At 43.3% G+C, this 22083-nt stretch overlaps 1 protein-coding gene across 1 annotated transcript in view; it reads right to left on the minus strand.

Annotated features, from left to right (window-relative positions):
* Window positions 1-1733: 1733 nt before the first annotated feature.
* T265_08674 (hypothetical protein) overlaps window positions 1734-22083 on the minus strand; it is a gene marked incomplete at both ends in the record, with an annotated part of 26798 nt that continues 6448 nt past the window's right edge. Inside the window, 4 exons of the mRNA XM_009174545.1 lie at window positions 1734-1976; window positions 8399-8440; window positions 12751-12945; window positions 16101-16301. Of these exons, the coding sequence (XP_009172809.1) occupies window positions 1884-1976; window positions 8399-8440; window positions 12751-12945; window positions 16101-16301 (531 nt within the window). The remainder of the gene's footprint in view (window positions 1977-8398; window positions 8441-12750; window positions 12946-16100; window positions 16302-22083) is intronic.

The following is a 22083-nucleotide window of genomic DNA, read 5'->3' on the forward strand; positions in this document are numbered from 1 at the left end:
CTCATTAAAATTCCCAATTTTTCTCACACTACCAATAACTTATAAGCAGTTCAGGGGAAGAATAAAGTTCACCCGATGAGTGGAACTTCCATTTGGGAAGTCGTTGTTTAAGGATCTACTCGACGCGTGATTACGTGATGTGGATCGCGTGACTGAAATATGAGCTGCGCTAAATCCTGTCTAAGCGATTTAATCGCACCGCTGACCAGCTGTTCGTGGCCGAAAGATTGTGTTGAAACTACTAACCGAGAGGTCGCAGGCTAAAAACTCTGGAGTTTCGTGAGGTGCACACTACTGGTGATTCTCCACAAGGATGAAACAGCTGTACAGTGCTTCTCAGCTTTTCAGCATAGATCGGCTTTACTTACAGAACAAAATCTCCATTTTAATTCCAAACTTTCCCCACACTAACAACAGGTTTTGTTTGATGAAGAACAATCAGAATTTTTAGGAGAAATTATCCTTTTGGTGAGAACCACTTTTTGTAGATTTATTAACGAAATTCTTTATAAAGCTTTCGCCGGGCAAAACAACAACCTATACGTTTTTTTGAGGTTCTTCGAGTCCCCCGGGATATAAATTAATGGAACAGTCGCAAAAGCGGGTCAAACTAGACTTGTCAAAATGTAAATTCATACCGAAAGGTGTTGATCATATACAACAGGTGGGTTTGACAATTCTCGGGGTAGTGGAGCTACTCCTGAGGCCGCACTCCCTCTCCAAACTAGACTTGTCAAAATGTAAATTCATACCGAAAGGTGTTGATCATATACAACAGGTGGGTTTGACAATTCTCGGGGTAGTGGAGCTACTCCTGAGCCCGCCACTCCCTCTCCCTTGAAGATATACTTTCATTTGCCATCCTACTGTCGCGGATACAACCTACACCACAGCGGGACAGGAGGCACATTTGTTCTCCAGATGGATAGAAAATTACACAATTAAAGTACCCTATGCCACTGATCGAGATTTTCGATCGTTTATCACAACAAACAGCTGACGTCACAAGCAGTGTGTTGGTATCTTCATGGATGAACTCACTTCAGACAGGAGCTAAACTGAGCTGGGGTATGCGCACGGCACCGTTCGTTCGATTACACATGGTGGGTCTACGTTAAAAGGTAGTTAGGTTAGAGCATTAGATAGAATAAAACACGACAATTTTATGTCAGTCGCCACCACATCAAATTCGGTCACTTTTTACTAGAGGAAACTTTCATCCTTGGATTTTGGCTAGGTGAAACGGAAACTAACCGTTCGTCTTGAGACATACGTGACTTGCGCAGGTTTATCACATTGCATTCACACGATCATTCACATCTCTAATCCAGAATATTTATTCCAAACGAACGAAACATTACATCTTAAAAGCTCCGGGTATAGCCAAATTTAGATAAATCCTAGGTAGACAATATGCGTTAGGACTGTAGGCAGTCAGCCCTGTCACGGGAAAACGCTCCGTTCGAGCTTCACAGTCCTCAGAAACATTTCCTAAAGTGCAGAGTAGTATATGTCCCTCATCAGACACTGCCCCCTTCCCAAGTGAAAGGTCGGAAGTGGCCTCTTTTGAGGGAGTCGCAGCGGTCGAAAAATGCTTCAGACGACTAAAACGCAGGGTTATTTTTCGCCATATACTGCTATTTGACAGATGCACACATTTTTGAATTAAGTGCAAATCCAGAGGTAGCTTTGGACCGAAAAAAAAGAATGAATTTATTAGGTAATTGGTTGTTCTCGTAAATTGAATGTACAAACAAAGGTTGTTTCGGTCTTTTTTTTACTGGACCACAAAAATCTTGTCCCGGTTATTCGCAGAACCTGAAGGTTGTCGGTATCCCGACAGCGTATTTTCCGAAGGGCGCTCAACGTACCGACAGGGTTCATCACTTTTCACGATTCAGTCGTGCAACAACCCGTACGAGTGCTCGATGTTCTGCTCGAAGTTTTTCCGACTCAGCGCGGAGCTTCTCGAGTGTCTAAGACAAAAGAAAGTGGATAGGTCTGTTTAGCTTCAGCGATTCAGAATTAATGGGGAGAAATTTACTAAAAGGCTTCTAAAAAAGCAAGATCACAAAGTCTCAGCCTTTCGTTGATATTTTTATCAAACTCCTGAAGAATACGGATTTAGAGTGCTTGAAAGAGGATATGTGTCCTCACAAATTCGCTGACTCGATGATCTAATTTATTCCCCAGTCAGCCCGTAATTTTTTTAACCTTCTACTGACTGATTAATTTCGAATGCTTCCGGCCATTTGGTGTTCGTAAAGAACCCGATCTTGGCAAGCAGACAATGAGTAGTTCAAGATGGCATTCGTAAAATACATTTTGAACAGATACAAACCGCGCAACTGGTTAATTCTGGAAAGACTCTAAGGTGACCGTTACGTAACCCGATTTCGAAATTTTGGCCATGTGGATAAAACCAGTACGCAACTGTACACGAACCGCTTACGATGTCCGGACAAAATATACTCAGCACCAATACAAATGTAAGAATGTGCAGTAGAAGGCGCGGCTACAGCTTCTTACACTCGGGAAATTGGAAAGGAAGGTTGATGTTGCACTGTGGGTAGTAAATTCACGAGTTGGTTAATGTTAGTTTACATCCTCCACTACAAAGATAATGGATTCAACAAATTCTGAGAGGCGTTCGAACGAGCACATCGTCTTGTTTCCACCACTCAAGTTTAATTTTACCTAATATGAAAGTAGCAGGCGAGGTTAGGTTATTCGTAACGTCACTGATAGGGCTATACAAATTTTGCGGTATGATAATTCATTTCTATTGCATTCGCTCATTTGTATGACTAGCCCTGCAAATTTAGTTCATTTTTGCTACCCTGGTTTCTCGCTTTCTGTCACGTACTTTATATATGCACTTCCATGTGATCGAGGGCGAGATGGCTCAAGCGCGAATTTACTGATCGGAGGATCCGTGGTTCGAATCCGACCCCCACCACTCGACTTCCCCTGTCTAGGCTTGGGCAACCTGGCAGTATCCCAGCCCTCGTGCTTCCTTCGGGTGGCATGGCAGCTAGGCACCGGAAGGGTGCTACAGCTTTTTTTATAGGATGTTCTGGTTAACCCTTTGTGGCTTCTTTCAGCCTGAAGCTGGGTGAATTCGCTTTCGTAGCTTTGTACAAAGTCTAGTTCTACAAACGCATTCAGTTGAACGGGTTGTGTTTTGCGTGAGGCAACTTCATCGTCATACAATACAATCCCCATACCTGGGGTTTGGTGGATTCCAGACACCAAAGCGAATGACACATAGTCGGATCGCTCTCACATGAACCGTCCTCCTCCTGCCCCGGAGCACACACACCCAAGAAAGAGACACTGGACTCGATTTTCGCTATTATTAGAGCTTATCAGCAATGCATGCCCTTGGCCGTTCCGGGGCTTGAAATCCGGATAAATTAAATGTGAGGCGAGAGTGTTATCACCACACCAACAGCGCACGCTGGACAAAGTGTATCATCACATCCGACCTGGCAAACGCGTTCGGGTTTGGGCGGCGACTGGTTGATTTGCCAAAGCCTGAACCTTAAGGGTCGGTTTCTCCATAGCCCAGCCCACGTTCCGCAGAATTGAGGGTATAGATCGACCAATATGTCAGGTGGCCTAACTGTAGCCTATTGTAGTGAGGCACCGATAATAGGCGTGTGAGGAGAGGTTTCGATCCCATGCCATTTTTACGTGGGCCAACGTATCGTGAGAGATCTGGTAGCCTCAACCGATCGATATTCATGGATCACGGACTTGGGAGACAGAATTCCATACCATATGATTGGTCAGATGACCCAGTGTTTCATTATACACTGCCAATAGAAAAACTAACGGCCTTTAGCGGACTGTATTATTTACGTGAACTTTACATGTGTCACTATTCGTTCACGACGATATCGGGGTACACGTGTCCTGGATAATGACATTTTTGTTCGATGATATGAACATACCCCTAGCCCTCAAATCAATGGATCCACTAGCGGTATTGGGATTTCCCAAAGTTAACTGTCGAGCTGTTTATCGGCCTGGTCTGCATTGATCTACTGACAAAAACTGATGCCATTGAAATAGTGCTGCCAGTAAATCGCTCACCCTTACGCCGAATGAACCGGCTGATCTGGAATATCTGTTGTTTTTAAGTTACACAGTGATTTCAGTATGTGTGATATAACAATTGCTATTCGTATTTCTCTAGTATTCAATCACAAACGGATAAGTTTTATCGGGGCAACCAACTGGACTGTCTCCGGTATCCGTCGTACAGTCCATCACCTCGCTTTTTACAGCACGATCAGGTCTGTGTGCGGTATGTGGAAACAGTTTCCACATTTTTACCGAGACAAAGGTGAGGAGCCCTTGATACTAAGCAATTTATGTTCAAGCTACCATTGTTCTATTGCTATAAGCTCAGTCAACTCAGATACCCATAAGCAATATGGTCGGCTTAGGATTAGTTTAATTCCTAATGCTTTGTGTTACCATACTGAAGCCGTGCCAACTTTTATGGTTCTGGTATTTTTCCCAAAATTCCATATCTTGCGCCCGAAAAAACCTCGTTCTGTGTTTAGATGACTAGGTGTGATCCCAATTTTTATTCAGTAGTTTGAGGAATCTGACAGGTTCATCTGCTTTCTCTGTTGAGTCAGTTTAATTTATCGGGGTACCTTTCTGCATCCAGGAGCTGCCCCGCATCAGATTGGATTTATCAGAGGGAAATGGTGGGTATGCCTTTTTCCCGGAGTTCCAACGTTAACAAGTTCAGCAACAATGCGCTGCCAGTTGTGCTCACGTCTGAGACCAACTTTCTCCTCAATCCCATGAGCAGGTGTCTGATTCTCGGTCAGTGTGGAACGGGGTTGAAAAACAGTTAAAAAACGACCAGTCAGTTGGAGAGATGAAGTTTGACAACGCTCTAACCACAAACTTCTCACACGTAACCCACAGATGAAATGGGTTATCGGCCTCCGAAGGCAAATAGGTTAACAGCCATAAGAAAGACGAAAAGCAGTTTGGACCGACGTAGACTCGCGCAGGTGATGGATTGGTGATGGATTGGCACAAATTTTGGATCGAAGTGGTTGTGAGACTGGACGAAAAAATGATGTACTGATGAATTCTCGCGAACTTTACGGGCCGCTGTGCTTTGACTGGGGCCTATATGAATGAACCAACTGCACTTCTACTGCTGGTCACAAAAAGGAATTTAGTTTTGGACAGGCCCCCACTCCATTCACAATGAGCTTTCTTACCTCTAATTTGAGACTACCTGGACATTGATACAATGGAGACTTATCTGCCAACGAAACAAATCTGTCAGAGGTGAACTCGTCAGCTACTGAAAAGCTATCAGTGACTCTTGTGTCATCAACACAGGTGAATGTTTCTGACAAGAACGAACTCGCCGAAACCTGGACTCTGAAAGCAGAGGTTTGATGAAATTCTAATTTTCAGTGCCTCCGACACGGAATTAAAAGAACGCTCGCGTTCGATCCAGCAAAAATGCTCTCAATTTTCAAGGTTATGAAGACCCAAGAGATCCAAGCACCGTAGTTATCAACTTCATTCTGGGCGTTCATGATTAGGAAGTCATAGAATGACTTCTCGGATGCCGTCAGCTCTCACTAAGCCGGTGCACAACTCTACTAAACTGTGAAACGTACTACGAATCATCTGCGGTTCCTGAATTACGAGCCTGACCCAGTGGAGCTGAACGAGGTCACAGTTTTTTGGAGACTGAATGTGCGGCTACAAACGAGGGTCCGGCATGGGGTAGGGGCAGCAAACAAAACCACTTAGCGTGTGATTCCCGACTGGACGCCGGCAAACTGGTCAAAGCGGTTTCCACAGTCTGTGATGTCAATGGAGTGTGGATCAGTTTGTCGGCGGGAGTATATGCTTGACTTGTCGAGTACCAACACTGCCAATTGCATTTTGGCCGAGCAAACAAACGTGTGATAATGAAGTGTCCTGACCGCCACTTTACTTGTGAGCCTCTGTGATTGGAGTTCACTGATCACAACGTCATTTCGTACCTCGTTTTCTTCGTAGTCTGGTTGCACTCCTGGCTAGCAAAAGTTTAGTACGTCACTTGGTGCTCTCCATGATGCTGTATAAACCTGGCGAAAAGCCCAGCGAAGCTGAGTAACAACTGTGTGCCGTTGACAGCATAGCACACAAAATACAGCACCTGGTCATTGAGGAAGTCCTAAACACTGCAGACAATGACATGGAGATCTCTTAGCTGAAGAAGCTGTAGAAGAACTGGGTAACGAGCTGTGTCAACTACACTTATGAATAGGTAGTCCTCTGGTTTTGGCAATGATGCTGATCCATACAGATCCATCCAACTAAGGCTGTTTTGAGCGGTGAGTCATGGAAGCCTGTTAGCGAGTAGGGCGGGCAACCTAGTCAGTGTATCTTTGGTGGAACACCAATTTCCATTAGGTAGAGACTTTGCCTAGGCTTGTATAAATGAGCTTTTCGTAAGCCTGTCTACAAGGGAGAATTAACACGGCCACAAACAGTCGGTGAAACCTAGCAAATCGTATGATAAGAACAGCCCATCACCCTGAAATGGGAGTCTGTTTACGTCTTCTGCTTCTAGCTGGTGCTTATGGAGCCCATTATTCCCCACCAAGAAAGTTGGATCACGGTCTCTCGCATAACAGTTTAGAGACTGAAATGCAGCAGCCACACTTTGTGACCATGTCTTCTGCTGAAAATTCTGGTTCTTTTCAGAATTAGCAGCTTTACCGTCCTTTATTCTGGCTCTAATATTTCGTTGGTCGATTCCGTGGCATATCTTGTACCGGATGCGAACAAAATTCCACCACAAAACTCTTGATGAATGGTTCTCTGAAAGACATCCACTTTGTCCAGACGACTCCATCTTTTGCATTTCAATTAAGAATTCACGTAGAAAATAAACTACTGTAAAATTTACAGTATGGTATGGTTTCCTATTTTGGCCTGAATTTTTCAGTGGTACCATGTACCACGTTTCGGGCTACTTACCACCCTATGTGTAGATGTCATGGTCCTGATTATACAGTGCAATGTCCGACAACACAGGAGAATGATTGGTCCCATCTAGTGGTCGTTTTTGTTCTGGTGAACATTTCGGTACATTCACTTAGTTAGTTCGCCCTTTTATTAAGACTTAGGGGCGAAATGCGAGCTTCAAAAGTTTCAGAATAAAAGTCACCCTTGTCCACACCGTGTTGGACATCTGGAGACGATAATCGTTAGGTCTGAGCGTCCAAATATTTTGGCAATATGGACCAGTATATAACTGTGAACGATCTATGGTTGGAAACCCAAAGTGAATTGAACTCAAGTTCGGCGGGTCCCTCTTCGAGGTCCTTGGCACCGCAATTTATTTTCAGTCTGATCACCACTCCGCCGATAATAACGGTCATTTCTAAACGTGTCTGTCTTTAACTGCAGCTATCTTTTGTCCAGTTAACTCAATCCCTTCCGTCCAGTGCTTTACAGAGCCGATGAGTGACATACGATACTCATTTACGCCAGTGTACTTGAGCATAGACTGCTAGCTATCCTTTAAATGACCAACGGCCTGAGTGTATTTTAAGGCCAATAACCGGTCCGTTGGCTAATCGCACGTCTCAGCAACAGACTGACCAGTTTAGTGCATCTGTTTTTCAACCTTCCTCCCCATAGACTTGCGAATCAAGCCGTTGCTGAAGGCCTTGCTTCCAATCATCTTGTCTTCAACAACCCCTCGAATCACATTCCCTGGCACACCCTGGTTTTCGCGCACCTTGGCTCACCTAAATCATTTGGAAAAGCTGTGGGCGGACTCTCACAGAGGGTCCCATCGGTTCGAGTAGAATATGACACAAGTGAAGTGAGACTGTGGCATATTTGGGGGCACATTGAAGTCAGCCCACTCGTTGCAGAGTGGGAGTGGTGGTGGTATGGGCAGCGATATGGTGTGGCGTGTGGAAAAAACCTTCTTCTAAAGAAGAGGGCTTCCATGGGTATTTTCCCTGGCTACGAAACCGCTGCTTAACTGACTGTGATGGACTAAATTGTTTCGCATGGTAGCAACTGGCTGACCGAAACCTCGGGTCCCAAAGTAACCAGTTATGACCTCTCAAGACCATGAGTGGAAACTAACTAACGAATTAGGGTATGCACACTGATACGCTTTATCGAGGTTCTGTCTATAGCTGTTTGTCACCTATTCCCGGATTTATTTCTTGAGATTAGGTTTCTCATTCTAACTAAGCCCATTCATACAATTCTTATATTGCATCTTTCGTACAATTTATTCTTACTAAGCTCATGGAACTCTGTTGTGATTGGTTGGAAAGGCTAGTACACTTCTACAGGAACCCTCTACCCATCTGGTAGCCATCTTAAGACTTACTTTGAGTTCTTCTTCACATTCAGAGATCCTTCTCTCGATTTTCTGCAAGACAAAACAGAGAAAGAGACAATACCATTGACATAACTCACAAACACAGGAATACAATAAGCTGAAGTTTATCGATCGACTTATGCTGGAAGTTAAACTGACTCGTTAACAGAAGACTCATAAGCACTGCAAAATCATTGTCTCTATCGAGGAACACAAACGTGGACATCTCCTGAGTGTTCAAAGAGACTCGAATACGCCACTACCAGTTGGCATCGAACACCGAATCATTCATCTAAGGCTGGCAGCGTGGTTGAGCTGCAGCTAAAAGGGATATAGATCCTATATATGCATATATATATATATATATATAATTTTTTTATAAAAAATAAGAGCGAGTTACTCTGACTGTGAACCTTGAAAACTTAGCGCCTTGTTTGTCTAGGAAGCTTTTTGGCAAAGAACTCAACATTAAACTTCACTCTTTACATTGATAAACGTATTGCAAGATACGATACTTGAAATATTCTTAGCTTTGTTCCTGATTACCGTTATTACTTTCAACGAACCAAAGTTGACATTAAAGCAATCGTGAACTGTACTGATCGCCTCCTATTTCATCATCCAATGTTTGTTGCCAACTGGATTGCCGGGGTAATTGTTTTGTAGGGCGTGGTGGTTTCCCTATACCGTCCTCACTCCAGCTGTTATATAATAAGTTTCAAGTGTTTCGCACGCTTTCCACCGATCTTCGTGCTTTGAGGTTCACATCGGAATTAGTGACTCTCACGCGCCAACTCCACTAGCTATGCGAACAACAATTACGCTATGCAGAATAGTTGTAGGCACCTGGTAAGAACTTTGTGTGCACAGATACCAACCAGTGGAATGTGAGTCGACTCGGCCCATTTTCAATATCAGTTTTCGTGGGACATCGAAGCACTACTTATGTGTTAGACAGGTGTTGAAAAGTGCCTTTTGCCATATCCTTTAATTGTGATTTTGTTCATAGAATCATTGTTATTAACTAGGGTTTCGTGGTTCGAACCGATAAGCTTCTTTTCGAGGCAGTCCTACTCCCAGTTTTATCTTACAACGACGAGAAATGATAGCGTCCTGTGGCTGGATGGTCTCAAGCGAGATTAGCTGCAGATGCCCACTTACCTGTATAGTACTAGTGACCCGAAGCTCCTGGAAGAGATCGAAGTCCCTACATAATTGGTTGGCTTTGGGGTCAAAGAGCCCGAACCAGAACGGTAGCACAAGCTGGACGTCATTCTTGACAGTATCAGCCACCCGAGAACTGACTTGTCACCAGGCATGCACTTAGCTTAGGGGCAGCCTTAGGACCACTTTCAATGCTCCAGAACACTATTCAACATTCGAGGTGGCGCAGCCGTCAAGATACGGGCGGTGCACCTCAAGGCTCACAGTTCCAGTCTGAATCTGCTTTTTAACTATGTGAAAGACATTTCCCATTCGTTTCCCTAACGTTTCGTGGCAGCTATATGCTGAAAAATTTCATAGCTGAACATATCTACATCGATAGGGCAACACACCGTCAGTACTTTCTAAACCTTATTTATTTCACCAAGAGTTCTTCATCTTTCGGTTTGTTTTATAGACACGTAGGACTGCACAAACTTCTCGCAAACTAAAACACTGCTTATTTATCCGTCTTATATTTTGATTATCCAAAACCAGCTGGCCAGATGAGCAGAACTGTTTGCATATTTGTTAGTTATGATCGAATGTTCGTGCACCATACGTTTCTGGCACAAATGCCTAGTGGTAAAACCGATGTATCACTTTGAAATTCAGTAAAATGAGTTATACTCTGTGGCCACTTTTTGTTCTACAATTTCTGGTGCTAAGAGACCCGGAAATATGCCACTGGATGAATAATACTTCAGCCAGACAGTCAAAAAGAAAGAGTAGATGTTAACACAATCAGTTTGTTTAGCCCAATTTTCAAACCAACAATCAGTCCAACAACATCAGTCCCTATCACTGCATATGACAAGCCAAAAATAACGTGCAGGCAGTAGATTGGGTATGAAAGCAAAAAAGCTGTCTTTTTTAGCTCGGATTTCGATTGGGTATTATTAGGGTCAGGATTATCCTTCTAAATCAACTACTAAATACTACGCGGTTTGATCCAGTTTAGGAGATCATTCCGAATAGCAGCACATGGTTAAATGAATGTTCAGTGAGCTGAGAAATTTGCCTTCAGAAGCCTAATGATGAGAACATAGCTGAGGTTACCAAATCTCGATTTGCACCTATCTTGCACTACTATAAGGGAGTATCAGGAACAAGAATGTCAGTTTTAGAAGTGGTAATTGGAACCAAACTGCAGAGCACGTAATGATCAGTTTTGTGCAGAACAGTCCTTGACTTACAACGCGAGTGCTTTAGGAACAATAGACTGAGCAGTGTAACAGTTGGCTGTGTACAACAGATCCGACTGTGTTCAAATGGCCTGAATCGTCGATGCTGACAAGACGAAAGGAATGACCTACACGGGGGATTTGATTACTAGAAGCTTTACAGCCTAACAGTTGTGACACTGAACCTAATTTTGAACACTAAACTCTTTAACTGTTCAAAAAACATGGTGTTTTGGAATAATCTTTATGACTTTTCTGCCTGAAGTTGGGTACTTGTGTTTTCTTGAGTTGATGCAGAATCCAGTTACAAATGTGCGCTGCAGTTCTCATCTCTACTGGGGGACTGCCTAAGCACTGCGTGGGACAGCTACGTTGCCGTATTTCGTCTTTCCCAACTGGGTACAGGCTGTGAAAACCTACAAATCAGCGTGAGGACGGGCAGTTGATTACAGCTCATTCGTTCCGACCAAGTCCTCGAAAAACGTGCCCTTCTTATATTGGTCCTGCAGAGGCGAGAGTCGTCAGCTTGTCAACGTGACCTACTGTGGTGAGCCATCGATAATGGGTTTGTGAGACCGGGAGCGACAAGCACCTTTGATCTGCAGACATTCGCATCATACGTGGCTTGTTCTGGCAGTACCAGAACATGAACTGGACATCTACATACGCCGAAGCGCCGCCAACTTCAGCCGACCAACGCGTGTGCCCATGTAACAACAACGGGTGAGGTTGCCTACTCCATCACAATGGTGGGCGGGTGCACTTTTGTGAAAGTACGATCAGTTGTCTATTCGAAGAGAACGCCTTCTGGATTCGTCCTGGGTTAAAAAACATGTCAATCGAATACACGTCTCAGCTGATTGTGAATCTATTTTACGTACTGTGTTGCAGTATGAAACTGGTGATGCCTTGAGACTGTTAGTTGATGAATTGACCGTATCCGTCAGACAACATGCATTCATTCAGACTTCACGAGTAGTATTACTCCGTTCCTTTTTGTATGTAGTAACGATTTTTGCGCACACATGTCCCTCCGAGTGAGAACAATAGATAGGTTTTTCTGAAAAGAACTTCCCTGGCTCAACGGTACATTTGGTTCAAAAACTAATGAGTCCACTTACTCCTGTTTGCCCAGTATGCACAGCTAGTTCCCGAGCTGTTTACGAACCCGACGGGACAAGCGCCTGGAAAAGTGGAGCAACAGGACAAACACCAGTTGCTTTTCCTTAAAAACGTCAATCATTTGTTCCCCAAAGTTCGGATATCTCTTTGAGTACTGTTCTCAGCCCTCACGGTGAACTAACCATCATCAGCCATCCACTTTCCCCAACCTCCAATCACCAACGGACTAGTTTTATCAGAGTAATAAATTGGAAAGTCGTTGGCTTGTTCGCTGAGCTGGGCAATTTCGTTGCAAACGTTTCATCACCAATCGAGGTGACATCATCAGTGCGTAGTTGTGCGTAGCGGTGGGTTAGTGGTTGTAGTGTGGTGTAGGTCGGCACAACCACTAACCCACCGCTACGCACAACTACGCACTGATGATGTCACCTCGATTGGTGATGAAACGTTTGCAACGAAATTGCCCAGCTCAGCGAACAAGCCAACGACCATCTACGCTACCTGAGCTACCGACATTATCCTCTATAGAAAACTAGAATGTCTCTAGGATTATTCGTATTGCTTAATACCTTGTTTTTGCCCAATTAATGAAGTCTGTATTGAGTACTTCAAAAGAGTCTCGGTATTTATGGCTGGACAAAGGTGAAGGTTATTTGAATCCAGTAGATTCATGTTCAGGTTGGGTACCGTTTTTTGGTGATATTGGTTTGACCAAGTCAGATTGTCCGCAAGGAATCTGGTCGAGTTTGGGATATTTGAATTCCTCACGCTTTTCCTTTGACCAAACAAAAGGATGGTTTCGATGGCGCATCTCCAAATGTTACATCCAATGAGAATTTTAAATAAACTTACCCTCTGGTGTGCTCCACTCATCGAGCGTGATTGTTTTGCCGTTTCGATTCGTTCTTGCAGCTCACGTGTTTCTTTCTGTGCCGCCATAACCTCGTTCCGAAGTTCATCCGTTGCTAATTTCTCCGCCTCGTAGAGACGTTTGTAATCCACTGTCGCACTACTACCACCCCCACCACTAGAGACCGTATTCAAATCCTGTAATAAAGGAGATAAAATACATGAATCCAAACAGTGGATAACAAGTAACTTTCTCAATTTCGAGAGAGACAATCATAAAGATCGAGGACAAATCGAAGGTGCACAAATCCTTACTGGGCGAAACCAAAATGTTCCCCCGATTGCGGTCTTCCCCTACGGAGAGGGGAAAGATGACTCGTAAGAACCATAGCCCACCCATCACGCACCAAGACAATTAAATTTTAGGTCGGAAATTTCCAAGCAGCTTGTGGGAATGTGAGTGTAACTCNTCTCATGGACTGACTGCACTGACTGAGACACGCTAGCAAAAGGTGTTAATCTCGGTCAGTACGAATGAAAACACTTTACTCAAACTGATTAAAACCCCAGTAAGTCTCACCAAAGAAGACAGTTTAGCATGGATGTGTGTTCTTCATTAGAGATTGCTTACCCTCATCTCGCATTACGACGGAGTTTTTTAACCAATAGCGCTACGCATGCACCGGGTGACAAGGTAGCATCCAGAGCAAGTCCACTGCAGTTAAACTATGTCGGGATTGCGTGGCATACTGTTTGATATATCAACAACTAGACGAGACAATCCACCAATAAATGATACGACGCAGTTCCAAGACGGCCGTTCTGTTCGGGCAGTGATATAACCATTTGGGAAAAAATACTCTCTCCTCATCTTTCGTTCTTCTTTTTGACGGAGCTCTTGGATGTGGAAAGGAATGAAGTCCCATCAGAACAATGGAGAAAACACTGAACCGTTGTGTTCAAGCCTGGGCAACAAGATCTGCTTCTGGCTCCCATCAAGCAGGTTCTAAATATCTATTCTCGACAGAAGATTAATTTTGATGTATGGACGGACGATATAGTGCATAAATTTTTCTGTCTTTTGTATCAAAACGACTAGCATAAATTCTACTTTGATTTCCTTCCTTCTGTTGATGGATTCAGAGCTCATTCTTTGGTCCGTCAGCTAGCGACTCCAAACTTATCATGCAATTTAGGTTCCGACGCTAAAGACAGGCATTGAGCCTAACGGATCGGTAACACTGTATAAGCCAAGCTGTAGCTCCAACACCGAGTCGTCATGACCTTACGCAACTGTGTGAGTGGACCGAAATCTTACGGTCGATTACAAGACATCGTCCTGTGCATCGATTAAGTAAGTCATTTTGATTCAAATGGCCAGGCGGGCTGTGGACGAGCCCTCAGCACGGCTGCTCGACTGTGTGACGCCAGAAACAGAAACGTAAGCTGCGAACAGTGTTTATCCTTCGTAATGCACTACTCGTAAGGTTGCTGAAAATTCCTCGACCGGTTTCACCCTTCTGAAGGCTCATCATCTGGGCACCTGCTGGATTGTTGGCACCTTTCAACATGTCTAAACAACGGTAGCTCACAGAGTTAGCAAAATGATCATCTTCGATCGGAATTACGGTACCGAATCAGTTCTGCAGGTGTACGCTTCCCGAGAAAATGGTATCCCTGATCAGAGCAGTATGGTCCAGTTGGATTGCTAATCAGACGTCTTTTGTGTCCTTTGTCTGTGCCATGAAAAGGTTTATCAGACTGAAAAGAACCAACGGCTAGCAGTATGTACTTGCAAAGATAACTATGCGATTGATTCGCATTCCACCATTTATCATAGCTGTCATTTGTAAGCCCAAAGTGGGGCGACTGCTGAACTTTCTGCTGGGGAACACGTGCAGTGCCGATTGTACAGACACACAGCAAAACATGTGACTGCACAATTTCACTTTTGTATGTCTGGGTGTGCTATGGGGGGGGGTTGTCAGGCAAAAACATTTCCTACGCGTATGGTCCACTTATTTTAGTAGCCATTCCGTGGTGTTGCACTATGTAGAGCCTCATTTGGAAACCCATCGACTACCATTAGGCTTTAAAATCATGAATATCCATTGGTGGTTCGCGGTCAGAGTTCGTATTCAAAATACAGTTCATGGTTTGCTAATGTAAAGGTCATTCACCGCGGTTCATCATAAATGCCTATGGTCAACTGAAGCGGTCATCATGTAAAGTTGTGTAAATTAACTTTATCAGCGATTGTGTAGCAACCTTGTGGATAACCTCATGTTCCACTGAGTAGCTGCAAATGGCATCGTGGCGAGATTATGGAGATAAGCTTGATGCACCGTGGGAAAGTGCGAGGAAGTCCGCACTTTATGAGGCTGGTGGCTTACGTACGTCAAAACGGCACCACTCAGTATCTCAATTTTTTTGTTTTCCTATGGAAGCATGAACAACTTTTTTATGAGACAGAACACACCTGGAATTCTTCATTGTGGAGGTACTGTGTTGACATACAGCCAAATTCACCCTCAGTCTTCTCAGTGGTGTCGAGGTTTCACTGTCGTCGTGTTTTGAAATTGTTGTCAGAGCGCATGAAAGCAATATGAAAACCTAGAAACAGCCATGGTATTACGTATTTGGCCGCTAGCGTCACTTAGTTGTGAGGTGCCAACCGATAACAGGCGAGGTTAATTTAGATCGCAGTTATTCGTAGAAGAGTGTATTTTACTCAAATTAGTAACAAGGGTAAGTGGTGGAGACTCTCCATACCATATTCTCCAAATAAAACTAAGATAAATTGATAAAAGAAAAAATGAAATTTGCTGTGGATTCATGGGTGACTGTTTGCGATGTTTGAGTTCAAAACCTCTTCTTGTTGAAAAGTGACAGCAGAAACACTTTAACTTTAAGATAATCTTTCCGAAGAATGGTTTTGCTCGTCCACAACATGCGTTACGATCCACGAAGACATCTATCTCAAAAATAGGACAAATGACCGGGTTTCTCAGAAAGACCTTCATTTGTAATAATCATATTACGTAAGGCTCCGGTGGCAGTTGATTGCAACGGACTGTACATTCCGACCGCAAAATTAGGTTGATTTACGACGATCATCAACGCGTTGAATCACGTAAGATCTCGCTTAAGAGACGCTTTTGGATAATGTTTTATGTATAAATTCTGACTAAAGGCTCTCTGCGTACGTATGACACTTTTATGCGTGGCACATGGCGCTGAATGTACAGTACACAGTACACATTGGGATGATACCTTTACTTCAGCCTAGCATACAATTTAGCTTCGATAGTGAGGGAGCACGTGAAAACATGGTGGAACGGAAAACCACTTACCGCATTCCAAGAGGCGCTTGTTCCAATGGATGGACCCACATAACTGCCGGGACTACTGGTCTTGCTTGGAGACCAGCGGGAATAGTGAAATAATCCAGTGGAGGTTGAGGTGGGTGAGGTTGTGGACGAGGTAGCAGGCGACGTGGACGTTCGCGGCTGTGTGCGAGAAGAGTAACGCCCGGATGATTTTGGAGGATCAGTCTAAAAACACACAGACGACAGTTTAGAGCGGTTTCGAACGAAGCTCGTCTTACACTTATAGCTTTCGCAAGTCTGAACACAATAGAAACATCGATTGGCTCCCAGAATGTTTAAACCGTTCTCTTCGCCAAAACCTTCTGTTGTAATCGAGCGATCCCCTAAGATCAGGGATTGATAGCAAATCTACAAGTTGTTGTGTACTTACATTGGACAGCTCAAATAATGCAAAGCAGCCTTCTCAACTGAGTAAACAGAATCCTCTTGTTCTAATTTTGCTCACGGGAGAAGGTTTAGGAATTGATGAAAACAAACAGAGTCACTGCAGCAGGAACCTGTTGGAACCTTAAACCAGACCACGAGTCTGGTCTTTAGGTGCTTCACTCCATCTCGGTCGTCCTGGCTGCCACAGATCTACCCTAACGCACGGTTCTGATGTCAACCACCACCATTCGTCTTCCTCATATCTATGGGTCAATATTTCACAGCATTTCCATCAGGTAATTTTTTTGTTGGCGTTTCACTACGATTCATTGAAAGTTATGTCACTTATTGTAAATCTCCTTACAACTATTGCCATGCCAGTGAAGTCTGGTTCATTCATTTGTAGTATTATAACCCCACAATCTACTTGAAAACTTGCATTATATTGATTGGTTTGCTTTACCTCATTAGTGGTAACACGGTGAACAATAGAAAGATAAATTCCAAACCACAATAGCTCAGTGAATGTGAAATTGACTCGTTCGAATACTACTATGCGCTGTGACGTTTTTACAAGAATAGCGGTTCAATCAGAAAGTTTTGGTGGCTAAAACACCATCTCAGAGGAAAACTCAAGTACAGTAACTTCGGTTGCAGGACTTTATGTGTGGAATAAGGTGGCAACGTGATTTTTGTTGATAGCCTCAAAGAATCACTGCACGGCTCCACTTGCTCTCTTATCATCACTTTCTACCTTTGACAAAATACGAACTGAATCATGCAGTAAAAATGCAGATACCTACTAATAGGCACATTCATCACGGCAGTTGTGTCGTCATTTACTCGGCGGGAAATTTGACCCAGACGTTCCTGAATACTTATCGAATACACTAAGATATCCTATACGGATTGCGAACGCTTGTTTGAGGGAACCGAAAGGCGATGGTACGATTCGTCCATGCTTTCAGGTGTGTCCAATCGGGCAAAGCGATTGTAATGCTATTTTTTTTGTAACAGCGTAGTCCGTTCCCAAGTTAGACGGTTGATTTTCAGCTAGACTGGTAATAAAATAGATGAAAATGTCATTTGTGAATGCCGTCTTGTGTCTGCGAAGGGACGAGAGGGAAACGAGTAAAAATAACTGTAGAATCAGATACGACTAAGTCATTCAGTGTGACCTGGTTGATGTAAAAAGGATATTCGCCCTAGGAATAGACGAAAAGATGGGTACTGAATTATAGCATTGTGACAATGAATGGTTAAGGGATCGTCTTTAAGCCCAACGGGGTTCTCAGCATGGCTGCCCCGTGGAAATTAGCCTTATAAAGTAACCGTTATGAATAACAGCTCACAGGTTTGGCTGATACTGAGGTTTACAAATGAAAATAATGATAATGGAAGAGCTTAGGACTTTGTCAAATATTAGTTTACATTACTCACAAAAGGTTGACAATGCCAGGCCGCATGTTTGAAATTCGCACGCCGTGCCAACTTAGGTGAGTCTGAAGGCTTAGAAGCAAGTTGGTGTTTGTGAAACTGAAGACTCAACCGAGTCTCTCATAGTACGCAAAGTCATAAGATGGTTCCGGTTATCATACACAAAAGTCACTTTACTGAATACCTTCGTAAAGGAATCTTACTGTGTGTTTCATACTATATGGAAAGACTTTTATATCCTGTTGACTACAGCAAACCTAAAGCAGTCTTTAGTTCCCACAACTTCAATGTACATTAGAGCTCAGAACTCGAAAAGAACCATCAACTGAAGCATTCTGAAGCAAAATACCAGGTGAGCAAACTCAACTTAGTTGCTGTTACTTCCCCGCGGACGATGGGTCGAAAGTCAGCCACGCTAAGCAGCATGAGCTTTTAGCTGACATTCAACATTGATATAGCATGCACGTCGAAAGAGATCTTCCTGACTGATCTCCTGTCTGCCTTGAAACTCACTTATTCAATTCCAACTTTTGTCTCAGAAGCGGCACACTGCTTTGCATTAAGTCCACGTTTTGCCTACAGAAGCCTTCGGACTGCTATTTGCTGAAAGAACGAGTACAATTTCAGCACAGAAGAAATATTTTAGCGGGTTGTAGAACTACCAGGACCCTGCAGGTAATGGACGGTTTAACGGCGATATTAAGTTGCTATCCAGCCAGAGAACGAAATAGGAATGATGAGGTCAGAGAAACGGCTGTCAACAACAACTTGCACAAACAGGTCCAAGTTGAATAATGTATACTGGAAACGTAGAAGTTCCTTTCAGATACATTACCGCGGAAGAGGTTTTACTGTACCTAAAATTGAGTGGAAACTTTGGAGGAACCGGCCCCTGATTTACGCGGACAACTGGGGTATTGTCAAGTCGTTTTGTGCGGTCACTGGTCGCTTCTCTCCTTTGATCTGACAATTAGCTAACCGTCAGCTTGGAATAGAAGCGGTCAGCCTTATAAGGCTTTTGCTGTCAGTTGGAATTCATTGGATGTATGTACAAACAAACGGCCCTTCGCTTAGTAAGTTCAGACGGGAGAATTTCACGCGAGTCTCAATAAGGCTGGAATGCTTGATACCGCTTTGTGGGATATTGACTAACGTATGCGCTTAGAAACAAAACTCATGGATTGATTATCATCAGTACCATTCACAGTAGGTATCATTTGCGCTTTTTCGGTGTTAGCAACAGAGGACTGGCAAGCATAGAATCCCATATGTGGCGCGAGCCAGCGTCCGCATGGCCCATCAACTGGAGCATTCGTTTAGTGAACGAGGTCGGTACCAATTTGGGATTGCCCAAGTCCTCGTTTCCACTACATTTTAAAGTCAGTAACTGTTCCAACTAATACGTTTGTCGACTATTACATCTAATGACTGTTTACGTACATACGTGTCACATATGTTGAGTGAACAAAGCAGATGGGAAAATGGATGTTTTGTCTATGTTTTGTGTCAGAAAAAAGACGTCAAACCCCGGTCCTAGTTTTTATAAGTAAGGTGTCGAAATGATAAATAAGTACTCAAAATTGCCCTCTTTATCGGAGTACTATTCAATAAGCCGTTTTTCATAAACCATCCCGGTCCTAGTTTTTATAAGTAAGGTGTCCAAATGATAAATAAGTACACAAAATTGCCCTCTTTATCGGAGTACTATTCAATAAGCCGTTTTTTCATAAACCATGCGAAAGTGGATCAAAGTGCACTTTTCATTGAATAACTGTCAAGTTTTCAGAAGACCAACTAGAAAGCAAGACTGTTTCAAGAACAAAACTCCCCTGAACCAAAGCCTGAAAACTCCTTCTAAGGTGATTCTGCAGCAGGCCACTCGTTAGTTATCACGTCGAATTGGCGAATTTTTCAGCATAATGTTGCCTTTGATTGGAGAATAACCCAAATGGTCAACCAAAGGTTCTGGGATGCGTATATTTTCGTCAACGCTACCGCCGGCAATGGACTGCAGGTAAATATCAGAGCGAAAGAGGCTTGCTTAGCTGATGTCCCAACGTGATCCCAAAATGTCACGAGATTGTGACACGTTTGGTATGGTTCGTTATCTCGTGTGCAGTGTATTGTTCACCTGCGCACACATGACAGGTTTGTTTAGTTTTTTTTCCTGAGAAACTGATACCATTGGGTCCGGAGGTACAAACCACACTGAACCGATCCGGCCAGAAAACTTGCTTCTTCAAAAATAACATGACTTGTTCCGCTTGTTTTCATGACGGTCAGGTGAACAGTTACCTGTGACAAGGTAGGTTTTTTGCGTTGAATGCAGCGAAACTTAGTACGGCGAACGGGTGAAGAAACATCTATCATTATTTGACTGAAACGGTTTCAAGAGTGAAGTGACCTGATTCAAAGAAGCAAAGGCTTTAATGTAGCTCCCAAAATTAGCAGTTTCCAGCTGAGGTTAATCAGCTAGTAACTAGTAGGTAGTTTACACAAACTTCAGTCCAACTGGAGGGCGCAATGCTTGCTCCGAGCAGCTTTTGCTTTAGAACAGGGTGACTGGTTTGGCTTAGCTATTCGGCAATCGGCCCTTCTTTTTAATTTGACCACTTAAGTGTTGCTTCTGAAAAGACTTGCATATTTCAGTCTTCTGAATAAAAACACTCTATGTAAAGTCTTCAATGGGCCTGTTTGCATCACTCTTTCTCCTATGAGGATACGTGCACCATATTAAACACTAAGGTAACACCTTTCTTGTCCTCAGTATGGATCATTCTAGCATTCGACACGCTTTAATGGCAAATCGCCATCATCAGCTCCTCTATCATCAGATAGGGGACGTTTGTCTACGGCACCTAGACACACTGTACAGTTTCGAACATATTCTGTTCAAAAATTTAAAATGCCTATTAATTGCCGTGGACAAACGTTCACTGTCTAACGATGGAGGTGATTGCGAGTTGCTATTCCCACTACTAACGGCCTCGATACGGTTACCTAAAACAACAAACTTGCAACAATCAGCGTACTTCCTTTCCCTCGGTCAAACCATTCCCTTGTCTCAGCCTGCTATTTACTGCGTCTACCCCATATACTCGATATGCATTTGTAATCCCTCATGAACTTTTAACCCTTGATATGTCGAACCAATTTGGTCGACCATCTTTTACGCGTGCTTTTTGACCACCTTGCGTTACCATGTGTTGTACCCAGGCGTGTGTTGCAAACTAAGATCGATTTGCGATCTTCTCCGAACTTTCTTCGGACTTGCACTACTTCTTTCAACAGTTTAGACGGAATTCCCCATAATTTCGGGTTTGTGCCCCTTTTATTACGTATTTTGTGTATCTAGCTCCGCATTTCATTGATAAATCTCAAGAATTCACAATTTCCGGCTTTTGATTTTGCGCGTCACTCAATTAGGCTTTCCCGGATACGTTGAAGTATTCTACAATTAAAGTATAAAGATAGAAGGACGGCAAGTCTGTCAATGCTGTGACAGCGCGATAAGTGCAATGCACTTCAGCATGATAGATTTTCAAACAAATTACAACCAGATCTGAAGGACTGAAGCAGAGTACTCAAAAGATGGCAGACAAGTCTGATTGATTGACTGACTTTCGGTCCTATGTCGATAAAGCATTTACTTGTAGGTCATCTGAACTTTTAACGCCACTGTGTGAGTCTACAATTTTCTGCCTCCTTATTTCATTAGGGAATTTAACTTATGAAATGAAAAGTTCAAGCGCGTGAGGAAGTTACTGAACATAATGTCGATACTTGTCCATTTTTGAAAAATAGATGGAGCAAATTTCGCCTGGTTTAAACATGGAACGAAATGGAAAAGTAATCAGTCATTCAAGTAGAAATCTGCTATCCATTACCTGTCAACAAAGCTTCAAGATAGGTCAGCAAACTGGGTCTTGTGACCCCTTTAAAAGCCCAAGAAATGTAAACCAGGTGTCCACATTTGATAGAATGTTTGCCGACGGAAGAAGCGGATTTCCCGTCAAATGTAGAGCGGCCTTTATTGGATTGATTCAAGGTGTTCTTTCACTTATAACTCAAGGAATATCTTGTACTGTAGCATAGTAGAACTCACGCTCGAGAAGCTGTGAAAGTAATCGCGTAGAAGCCGTTT

The sequence above is a fragment of the Opisthorchis viverrini genome (assembly GCF_000715545.1).
Source record: "Opisthorchis viverrini unplaced genomic scaffold opera_v5_235, whole genome shotgun sequence".
Taxonomy (NCBI): Eukaryota; Metazoa; Platyhelminthes; class Trematoda; order Opisthorchiida; family Opisthorchiidae; genus Opisthorchis; species Opisthorchis viverrini.